Here is a 12,020-nt window from a genome sequence, read left to right as displayed (position 1 = left end):
GTATTTATACATATTTGTTACTCTGCTTTGTTAGAACTTCAATCACTAATGGCATCAAATTGGAAGCTAATTTCTCTATTGATAGAGTTTCTTTGCCGAGCTGTTGTCAAATGAATGTTCGTTGTAGCGTCACCCATAATCACATCTTCTAAATAATACCATCCCCTCGCCTTTCCTAATCCACACAAGAAAAGGAAAGCATCAATGTACTTTTTTAGCTTAATGACGACCTTATCCTGATCGCAGTCTGTGCTTTTCGTCCTGTATTCACGTGTGCATCCTTTTCATCTTATGTAATTCAAAGCAGTGCTGCAAACACTGCAATTTCTGAGAGTAATTTGTTAATCTTATTTTTGGTGCCCCTAAGGGTCTGGTAATTCCTGAATGAGCAGCAACCTAGAAAAAAAGAAGAGAAACAATGCATTTTTTCTAGCCTCATGATAGCTTTATCATCGTTGCAGTACGAACAAGTCATCCCAGTTACATTTGTCACCTCGGACTCGGTGCTGCGGGTGAATGGCTACATGCAACCAAGCATGAACTGCAGTTTCGATTTCCGAACTTTCAACGAGCGAGGCCTGTTGCTGTACAACAAGTTCTCCATCGAAGGCTATGTCAAGGTAAGCATGGCGGTTTCGCCTATGGACGTGTGTGCGTCAACTTTTTGAGGGTTACACTTCTTTGAAAAAGGGTCTCTCCAGAGTCGCATTTTCGTGGTCCAAATTTCAATCCTTCAGAGCGGCTTATTAGAGAAAAAAACAAGGAACGTTTTCAGGAATCGTAAAGCGACAGATTTTTAAATGTTTGCAGTTTTACTCGCGGTTTGTTGTTGGAAGTGCTGCACCAATTGCGCCATCTTGCTCCAAACCATCGAGCTGCGTTAACCTGCTCCAAAACACTAAAGTCTAATCAAGTTGCCAAATTTAGCAGGACATGCGTATTCAGTGGCAAACACACAGCCACAGGCATATGTTGCCTAGCACTTAGCCCTGCAATCCAAGCCTAAGCAATCGATTTCATTGTTGTCGTCTTTGGAGTGTGGTGTACTTGTTGACATAATTGTAACTAGGCCACAAGAAAATGCAAAATCGTTTTGTGCTGTACAATCCATTACGAATGTTTTATAAAAGCGTTACGCATTTGGGTATATGCGAACCAGATGAGAATGAGTTGAACTGGCACTGATTTCGCGGGCAGTCGGGAAGAAAGACCGTGCAGAATGAATAAGGTCACGCAGTCTGCTCACCGTGTAACTCATCAATTTCGTTATGCAGTCTAGCACTTGATTTCGCGCCCTGTTTGTACATCTGCGTCGGTTAATGGGCGAGCGCCGTGCATGTGATGTTCTTAAATTGATTTCACATGTGCACCACGCCCGGTTACCGGGATGATAGTGTGGCACACCGACAAAAGGCCTGCTTGCTTTCATTAAACTTGGCCACAAATATCTAATGGCAAACACAATCGTCACTCAAATGTGTACTCGGGACAACTTTCTGCCCGGCTACACCACACAAAATCGGGCAGTGTGGTATGGAATTTGTGTGGTGTAGAAGATCAAGAATTTTTGTCGCCGCAGAATGCAAGCCAAGGATCTAAAGGCTTATATTTAATTAACCATAGCGGCCAAATTGTGGTCATAATTAAATGTTTGCCGAAATTGCTAACGTCGCCAAAAAGAGACGCACGCACGTCAGTATCACCGGTTTGCGAGCACCCGCCTGATAACAACAAAGACAAGAAACAGACACACACACAAAAGCATGATCAATGCATGGAGCAAAACAAATAGAAAGGTAATGACAGAGTTTAAATGGCACAGGCCCAATGCATTTTGACTGTACACATACACATCTACACATACAAAGACACATAAACTAAAGAAAAGCAAGTGAAAAATATGGAGCAAAGAATGGGAGAAAGAGTGTGGGATGGATAAAACAGGGAAGATCTGCGACAGCATGTAGGAAGATTAAAACTGATTGCGCTTTCTCCTGACAAGATACTATAGTGACTCTAATGTCATACAGCGTACACAGTCCCCCTGAATACATTGCTTTAACACTATGACTTGCTTCAAAAGTGTAAGGACACTCCAAATAGGTTTGGATGCACTAACTTGCCTGATATTACCGTATTTACTTGCATAATGATCGCACCCCTGAATTTTGTTGTCAAAATTTGATTTTTTTTTTCTTTCCCATGTAATGATTGCACCCCGAACTTGCCGTAGCGATATATTGTGCGCCAAGTCTAACTAATGATGATTGCGCTTACCATCTGTTGAATGCTACGCGAATGACTCTTCAAGACATACCAACATACCAAGCAGTCTACACGCACCAAACATTCTTAAGCAGATGCCCCATTTTATTCCTTTCATCACTTTCCACACTTCCATGAAAGAAAAAGAAGCTACAACCAAACTTGCCTTGGCTTCATTATTTGTAGGCTTTATAATGGTTGTGGTGAACAACAACAAAAAAGGCGCCTTTTGATTCTTCTCATCTGCACCCGTGGGCAAGCAACAAATCGCGAGCGGCAATGATAGTGGCCACGTCTACACTGATAGGTTAGAAGTGTACCCTATTCAAACGCCGACGCTTGTAACGCAGCTAAGATATTCGCCCACCCTTAGCGGAAACGTGCCGTATTAGGATAATAGTGAAGACAAATGCCACAGTTTCCGCAGCATACCCACCATGTGTTTCTATGTCACTGGCAGCTAAACATGCCCATCTCTGTTTCTGTCCTTTCAAAGTGGACATGGCTACCTTACTGCCGCTAACTTGCCAATATTAAACATATTATTCATTACTGATATGGAAGAAACTGTTTCAATGCACATAATGTACTCGCGAGAAGAAAAAAAGATGCGTTTGGCGCTTTCAGCTTGCGCTGCCGGCCGCCATTTTTATTTTGGTGTCTTGCACCATTACAGTGCCAGCCACCTGTTTGTTGACCAGTAGTCATGCCACAGCAAATGCGGGATGAAAAAAAAATGTTTTCTTTTTGCGGGAAATTTAACCTGCATAATGATCGCACCCCTAAATTTGCGGCAATTTTTTTTACAAGAAAGTGCGATCTATATGCGAGTAGATACGAGATTACAGAAGGTAGCCCCCGTCTTGTGTTGAGAGTGAATAGGAAAGTGTACGGAATCTCTTCCGTGGCTTGCAAACAGTTTATGGGCTTGTGCTTTTCTTAAAGGGAACAAGAAAAGACTAATTCAATTTAGACTGATAAAGTATTATTTCAAGACCCCGTTTTCTTTAACATTGCGATGATGGATTGATTATTTGAAAATAAAATGAACTTCAAAGTTTCATTATCTTAATTTTTCATCGATGCCCACTGCGGTGGCACAGTGAATAAGGCGTCCTGTTGCTCAGCACGAAGACATGTGTTCAATCGCTTGCCGCTGCGACCACATTTCGCTTTCGTCGAAATGCGAAAATGCTTAGGTGCTTAGGTTTATGAGCACGTTAAAGAATCTCAGGCAGCCAAAATTAATCCGTAAGATCGGAGCCCTCAACTATAGTGTCTGCATAGCCCCAGTGTTGCCTTATGACGTTAAGCCCCGTGAATTGATCAATTTCGAATATCATCCATGTGATGTCGCAGAGTTTAAAGTAATTTTACATATTTGGGCTGTTGTTACTCAGTGAAAGTCCTTGACCCTTGCTAAGCTCAGCCTTTGGCTCTTTCAGAAAACAGCGTAGTCAATCTTTACCAATAAGAAAATGAACTAGACCCCAGCAGACATCAAAATTTCAGAGTTTGTGGAGGCAGGTGCGGGAACTTAATAGGTGCCATTGCTACTTGTTTTCAGTTTTTGCGGCTTTTATGGCTTTTAGGCCACCTCTTACGGTAAAAGTTGTGTTTGTGGTGTGATAGAAGAGTAATTTACTGATACAGCTAAAAAATATTTCTCTTTATTGTCCCTTGAACCAGCAAAACAGGACCAATTGAATTCTGCAGAACTTTGCAATGTACTATTGGATTCGTGTAAGGGGAAGTTGCTGTAGTACACCTGGCGGTGTCACAATGCTGCAGTGTAAATCCATACGCACCCTTCGGGGAAAGAGAATGTAGCCATATTTCTCCATGTTTGTCAACACAGGCTTATAAAAGCTCATGATATTGTTTGCTTGCAGCTATTCCTGGATGCAGGACGCATTCGGGTAGAGCTTCAGGGCAAGAAGACACCTGTGGTTCTCCTCAAGCCATTTGATCGTAAGTTTTGCCGATTTCCCCCTTGCCCTGATGCTGGCACGATTCTTTGCAGTTATGTGTCTGTAACCTTTCGCTGTGGAAGCGTCTCAGCAAGTACGCTGTCATGGGAAGTTTACACGGAGACAACTTTTTCATGCACGAGACAAAGCCAAAGCAACCAGCAGAAAACCGATTGTAAGTTCCACCGATTCCACTCCCCCTGCTGTTCCACTCAACAGCAGGGGGAGTGCACAGGAGCATTTAAGAGGAAATAGAGAGAGGAATGAAGAAAAAAAGAAAGAAAGAAGAAAAGACAGGAAGGTTAACCAAGGTCATGCACGGTAGGCTACCCTACGTGTGGTGTACTTATTACAGTGGAAAAGCACTTGTGATGCAGTCACTGAGTTTCCCGTGGCACAGCTCACACCTGCATCGTTTTCTCTAGAGTGTTTATCTCTCGAGCTCTCTAAGAGTGTTATCTGGCTGATGTCATTAAGGAGTTGGTCACTGATTTTTCATTGATATCGTTGCATGGCAACTCACTATGGTCACACTTGTGAAGCTGTAGCACTGTTGTGCAAGCCTGAACTTGTGAATATTCAAGGAGCTCGCACCCAATCTCTGTTCCACAGACCTCCTAAATGATGGCCGGTGGCATCGCCTGATACTGGCCTTGCAGACCAACCGCATTGAGCTGCACTTGGATGGAGTGCCCAGCATCACCACACGTCTCTTCTCTCTAGAGACGGGCAGCGAGTACCTAGTTGGAGGTATGACTGCAGCTAATCTCGAGCTCTTTCTAATGCTTTTTGTACTCGAAGTATACTACCATTCATCGCTTTAGCTCTTTGTAATTCTGGCACAATGTTTTCTAAGTGAATACACTTGAACACTTCTGCAATGAAGACTTTTACTATGAAGTAACGTGTGCGACAAAGGGGACAACATGGCTTGGCCAGCTATCTAGCTGATGCATACAGTAGTGACGCCTACCCGCCGTGGTTGCTCAGTGGCTATGGTGTTGGGCTGCTGAGCACGAGGTCGCGGGATCGAATCCCGGCCACGGCGGCCGCATTTCGATGGGGGCGAAATGCGAAAACACCCGTGTGCTTAGATTTAGGTGCACGTTAAAGAACCCCAGGTGGTCAAAATTTCCGGAGTCCTCCACTACGGCGTGCCTCATAATCAGAAAGTGGTTTTGGCACGTAAAACCCCAAATATTATTATTAGTAGTGACGCCTGTACTTGTGTATCTTTTTCTGGTGACCGCTTTTCACCGGCTAACAAATCTTAAAGACGAACCTGCACGTTTCAGAACATTCTTGATTCTTGTAGCCAATTATATCTGTTGTCTGTGTTGTGCCGAACCTTTTGTAATCAGATTGCATGCGCGACGCGTATAGTGTTGTACATTCTAAAACTTATGCATGCACCAGCAATTACGCTGGAACATTCAGTGAGTCGAGTATATTGAGCCGACATATCTGACCCACAGATCAGATTTCAATCATCGATGAGTGCGCCGAGTGGTTCTTGTTTTGCTGTGCACAGATTCGCCCAATAAACAGTTAGTTTTGTGACTTGCATTGTGCCATGGTGGTTGTTCACCGTCACGATAATCTAACAGCAGTGAACAAAAAGATATGTTATTGTTGACTCCTGCGGAAAATTCATATTTGTAAGCTATTAGATGCTGTTGCTTTTTCAGTAATGTCAAACAGGGTGTGTGCACTGCTGCAGCCAAAGGGAGAGAGATGAATAACTTCTTGTTTATTGACAGTGTCGTAAAACTTTGCTCTTCTTCTTTGTTCTGTTGTGACCTGCAATAGCATGCCAAGCCTATCACTTGGCTAATCTCTTCATTTATCATTCAAATTTCTCTCTCACCAGCGCACATGTGTTTTCACAAACTAGCTTATATATGTAATTTCCTTGTGATACATTCTTGGAATATGCAAGTTGTGTGCATGGTGAATGGGCTAGGTAGTCTAAATAACATTACATGCCGGTGAGTGTTCAAAACGCCCTAGGCTAGCTGCCAGGCATAATGCAGCACCAACTTTCTGAGCAGTTTAGCCCAGTGGACCCAAAATACAAAGTATCTTATCTTTTTGTTCACTACTGTATATCAGGAGTGCCACTATAACGAAACAACGAAACGAAACAATGTAAACCGAAAGACAAGTATACGAGCTTCTGTAAGTAGTGCCCATTGTGAATTCATTTTTTTATTTTATTAAGATCGTCATCTCAGTGTGGTCAGAACAAAGATTGATTTGTTTTAGCACGCCTATTTTGCCTTATTTAGTACCCTAAGGGATGCAGTCTTTACAATAAAGTGACCTGTCTGACCAAGGATATTCCAAGTACTGCTCACTTCGTTATAACATTAGGAAGAAACAAAGTAGACCTGTGTCATGCTTCTAAGTCTATTCTGCATCTCAATTGTCAGCCTCGAAGTGTAGCGCGGGAGTACTTAGTGGCCTCAACAAGAGATCAGTACTTGGGCACTGAGTGGGCTATTCTGCCTGTGTGTGCAGGCGGTGTGTATGGGATGCAGGGCTTCATCGGCTGCATGCGCTACCTGTACATTGAGGGGCGCTACATCAACGTGCTCACCGTTCCACCCAACCAAGTGGCCGGGCAGCTACTGCGCGACGCCTGCCAGATGGTGGACCGGTATGCCTCTCTCTCCTTTATGTAGAATGCGTTCTACAATAAGGTAGAAGGCAGTTCAAGGGAGTTCTAGGGTACTCTTGGTTGTGCAGAATTTGGGGGGAAACCAGAATGTCTAGTTTAATTCATAAGATCTTGTTTACTTGGCATCAGCTGTAGTATGACAACTTCAGTGTGTACTATTGCCACACAAGAGTGGAAGAGAGAACTGAAGATAATTAAGCAGCCATTCCACTCTGTGGATGACCAGAGAAGCCATAACACATCACACAGTGTTAGACAAGGATACAGGTATTTATTTTCATCATTTGGTAATGGTAGAGATGATGGCTTTGTGATTACTGTGATATACACTGACTGGTTCAGTTACAACCTTAGGCAGGATCTTGGACCAAAGTTAAATCTATACACGACCATAGTCAAATAGTTAGTGACTTGGATTGGTTTGGCATTTCAAAACAAACTCTTCTAGCATAAACTGAGTGTACCATTTCTTGTCTGGTTTTGAAATGTCTATATTGAAGTCTCCAACAATGATTACAGGTGATTACAGGGGTAGTGCCATCACAGCTTACCTATGCAATGTGCATGGTCATGAAGTTCTTTGATATTACACTTGGGTGTGTGTGGAAGTACATACACAGGGGGGGGATATCACAATTCCATCTTCCTCACAGTCGATGACATTGTCCTCTTGCGAGTCAAGTGTATATGGTTGTCCTTTGTGCATGGGGCAATGAGTCCTGCTTGTGAGTCAGTCCATGTGCTCTTCACAAATGATTACAGTATACAGTTGCCAACCATTTATTCGGACCTCAAGGGGACTGCGGAAATGTCCGAATAAACTGGTGTCTGAAAAATCAAATTAAAAAAAAGAAATGCTGTATTTCCACGCACTTATTCGCGCTTGGCAGTAGGCTTGAAGAAAACGTGAATGCGCCGTTGCACTCTGTTCGGTTTACGCGCAGTAAGATAAGCCCGAATCTCGGAGAGGGTCGTACGGTCATTGCTTGTACACGCTCCTCATGTGATGGCAGTGTAGCACATGGTGCATCATCTTCTGACTCTGAGTCATCGTCCGGTGGTGCAGCAGAAACCTGACGAATGATCTCGCCGTCATCGAGTTCTGTGCATGTCAGTATAGCAGTGCCAGCACCTGTGAAACTGTCAAACAAGACGGTGTCCGGAATCGCAATGCAACCACTGCGCAGGTGTCGGCAGAACATTTTCGGTGTCAGTAGGGAGCACATCGGAAGGCGACAAATCCTAGGCCTCCCGGCACCCGCTTGCCAACATTCCCCAGCGCTGTCTACGCGGGCACTGTCGGCACCATTAGACACCTGACGCGATGTTTCTGTATGTCACATTGGATCACCGCAACCTCGACACAGCACACAAAGCAAACATAACCATGCCGTCATGCCGACACCAGTCGCACAAATGAAAAACGTGCACGAAGTAAGAAACAAATTCTCTTGACATGGCTTACTAAGCTGGGACCGGAACTGCTGTAGCCACGAACCATGCAGAAACAATGATGATGAGCGGGGATTTGCAGTAGCGCCACTTCGTGGGGCAGCAAGGAGGCTCCATTCAAAACAAAAATGGCGTTCAGCAAGTCGAACCATGCATCGGCCAGAGTCAGTGCATGGTGCTGTCTATCGAGTTGGCTCAAGGAGTGTCCGAAAAATCAGACGAGAGGTTGCAAGGTGTCCGAACTTTCTTTATTATACATTATGGTCTATGGGGCGAATGGTGGTGCCACGAAGCAGACTGAATAATCGAGCATGTCCAAATTTTTGGAGTCCGAAAAATCAGTCGGCGACTGTATCCATCAATTTGAAAAAACGCATCTTGATTTATTTAATTTATTGTTTTTTATTATTATCAGGGGCAGAGTTGTTGAAGCCTGCTTCACCTCCGCCGCAGGTCAGCCCGGTATTGCACTATCTCCAGGATTGGCCCATATTTTTTTCCCACGGACAGAACAAATGCACTGGGTGGTAGAGGCACAGTAAAAGCTTGTTAATTCGAAATTTCAGATAATTTGAAGTAGTCGCCACAGTCCGTCCAGCGACGTATTGAAAACAATATGTAATGCATCCCGCTAATTCACACTGAAATCCGCACCGTCACTGATAATTCGTCTCCGCTCTATCGTGTATGAGGAGAGTGTTAGTGCACAGGAGCACTTTTAGGATGCTGGAGTTGCCACGCGGGCTGCGTGGCTTTGCTTTTTCCATCTGCGGCCCTTTGTTTAGGCCTGACTGGAGAGAGATGCGTTTGTGCCTTTCCAGGCATGGCCAACGCCTCTGTCGCAGGTCGCTTCTCTCCCGTGAGGTTCCGTACAAAGCTCGATGGCGATAAAATTGTCGCCATGAGCCATGTGCCGTATGTGCGAGCGAAAGTATGCGAGGAAGGCGGGGCGGATGCGCGCCCTCTCTTGTCGTGCGAAAGACACGGGGATGAGGCGGAGGGAGCGAGGGAGGTGGGGCGACGTTCTTCTCCGGCAGCTGCTGCTTACGGTGCGGTCATGCGGGCACCATATCTTGAAAGCAATCTGCAACGTAGCCAAAGTGTGTGCCCGCATGGGCCTCATTTTCAAAGCGATCTGCGACGTTTACAGAGTGCGCGTAGTGCCGGTAGCTTCGTATGCAATGTGCTTTCTATGTTTCGTTCGCGTTGAAACGAGAGCTGTACGAAGGTCAATTCGCTCGCTGCTACTGCCGCGATTCCTCACTCCAGCGTTTTTCAGCGAGTTTCTGCGGTCATTGAGCTACATGTTTTCATGTTTTACCTGTGCGCATGTGACACCGTTCTTGTCAATTTACTTAGTAAGGGAATGTTTACAAGTCTATACGGTCTATAAAGCTACTATCGTTACTTCGTACAGCTATCTACTAATTTGCTATTGCAATCGATGCTTTGCTTTTTGGGCGAAACTGCAGCATTTCTTGTTTTCTCTGCGCCAGTCAGCGCAATGAACGCGTGGATGGAGCAAGAGCCAGCTCCACGTCAAGCACGTGGGACCACGTTGGCCACGTCCGGTTACGTTGGCTGTGCTAGTGCTTCGAACTATAGACATTGTTGTCACCAACGTGACGTAACCTTCATTAGTTCGAATTTTGTATAATTCAGATTTTTGTAGCATCTCCGTGGAATTCTAATTAACGAGCTTTTACTGTATACAGTTTCACTGTAAAAAGATGGTGAAAGTTGTCCGCAAAAGCTCAGGATTCATCCCCATTACGGCAGTTTATTAATAACCGGGGGACATGAACAAGCACCCAATGTTACTTATGGCACATTCAAGTGGTTGTTGCGAAGCACTCCTTTGAAGCTTCAGAGGTCGTTTAACAAGACAACTAAACTTTATCATGGCAGTAAGCATGCTCTTACACTGTTAACAAGGTCAGAATAATGCTACTAAAGCTGTCCATGTGATACAGCTTCGTTATTGCTTTACACCACTATTGGAGTGCTCTGACAGCTTTCTGAAACAGTCATTTGAATATGTCATCTTAAAGGGGCCCTGAAACACTTTTTATAGACGTGGAGAAAGGCATTTGAAGTGAAAACTGGCTATTTCAGAAATACATTGCCGCAGAATGTACTTCAATGCGTTAGCAGAAGCAGGGTTATTTGCAATCAAACACAGCCTCTGCTGTGCTCCTGTTTCTTCAATGACTTGCACTGCGAAGGCTAGGCCACAGTGGGGCATGCCTACAGCACTCTGCCTTCTAGATGTCACCATGGCGCGCAGATAAAATTTCATTTTGCATGCTAACTTAGATGCCATGATTTCCACCTGTGGTGCATACAACGCACTAAATGTAAGCCAAGTGCAGTTGTCCTCAGCGAGCTGCAGTGCTCTTAGCCAGTGGACTCGTGGCGGTACCCCGCGGTGACCACAGTATCTACACCATGTAGCCATCCACAGCTTGATGTCAGCTATCAGCCATCAGCCAATAGCAGCTGTCTAAGGGAATGACGAAATAGTGCGTCCGATGACAAAATGATGCCTCTAGAAGAGAGTGAGGATAGGGCCTTCTCTCTGAGAGAAAAGTGACTTCACTATCCCCTTACAGGCTCCATGCACCGCGTACAACACCAAAACTTTGCTAAAATGTCCACAGCAGCGTATGCTACCTGTGGACTATATTATTTCACCAAGCCCAAGGGCTGGTTTAGGCCCCTTTGTGTGTTTCTGAAGAACACACATCACTTATGAAAGGGGCATGACTGCACAGGCTTATGCATGGGGCTGCATTAGTATTCAAGCTGTGGTGAATTTTATACCTGTGAGAGGAGCCTGCTGCTCAGATTGGTGATGTCATTACAGGACTCCTAATCAGTTTTGAACAGGGCAGACAGACAAGCATGCCACATAAATTATGTGGTGGCGATAGCGTGTGAAGTATCAAACAGCTGCATGGCACGAAAACAGCAGAAATTTTAAGAGATGCTCGCGTGCCTTTCCTCTCGAGGGAGCCTCAATTCGAGACAGAGGGTCGAGGTCACACACAGCAGTGCCTCTACATAAGATGCACTGTTTACAACACCAGTTATGGCACGCGATTGGTAAATCATCCAATGTAGAACACACAAAGCTGCCACTGAAGGTGATCCACACAGCAAAAAGAGGAACAGAAGAAAAAAAATTAAGAGTCAAGGCTTTATCATCATCATCATCATCATCATCCTGGTTACGCCCACTGCAGGGCAAAGGCCTCTCCCATACTTCTCCAACTACCCCGGTCATGTAATAATTGTGGCCATGTTGTCCCTGCAAACTTTTTAATGTCATCCGCCCACCTAACTTTCTGCCGCCCCCTGCTACGCTTCCCTTCTCTTGGAATCCAGTCCATAACCCTTAATGACCATCGATTATCTTCCCTCCTCATTACATGTCCTGCCCATGCCCATTTCTTTTCTTGATTAGGCTTATTAGGTACATAAATGTCTTGACTCCAGTATGCGAGAAGACTAGGAAGAAATGCTGCTTGCGAATGCTGGCCGAGGCAGATGGAGTGAGCGTATGCATTGGCAGTGAAGCTTGCCTCCTTGCTTCATGGCAGCCAGGAGGCAAGCTATTAAATGGAGGCATGTTTATAGATGGGTTGGTAACT

At 44.8% G+C, this 12,020-nt stretch overlaps 1 protein-coding gene across 1 annotated transcript in view; it reads left to right on the top strand.

Moving 5' to 3' along the window:
* Nrx-IV (neurexin-4) overlaps nt 1-12,020 on the top strand; it is a 75,566-nt gene that overhangs the window by 16,031 nt on the left and 47,515 nt on the right. The window contains exons 8-11 of the mRNA XM_075693434.1: nt 462-620; nt 4,158-4,236; nt 4,848-4,985; nt 6,756-6,894. Of these exons, the coding sequence (XP_075549549.1) occupies nt 462-620; nt 4,158-4,236; nt 4,848-4,985; nt 6,756-6,894 (515 nt within the window). The remainder of the gene's footprint in view (nt 1-461; nt 621-4,157; nt 4,237-4,847; nt 4,986-6,755; nt 6,895-12,020) is intronic.

Source organism: Dermacentor variabilis, chromosome 5 (assembly GCF_050947875.1).
Source record: "Dermacentor variabilis isolate Ectoservices chromosome 5, ASM5094787v1, whole genome shotgun sequence".
NCBI lineage: Eukaryota > Metazoa > Arthropoda > Arachnida > Ixodida > Ixodidae > Dermacentor > Dermacentor variabilis.
The sequence above is the reverse complement of the archived record's forward strand: the minus strand, read 5'-3'. Positions and strand labels throughout refer to the sequence as shown.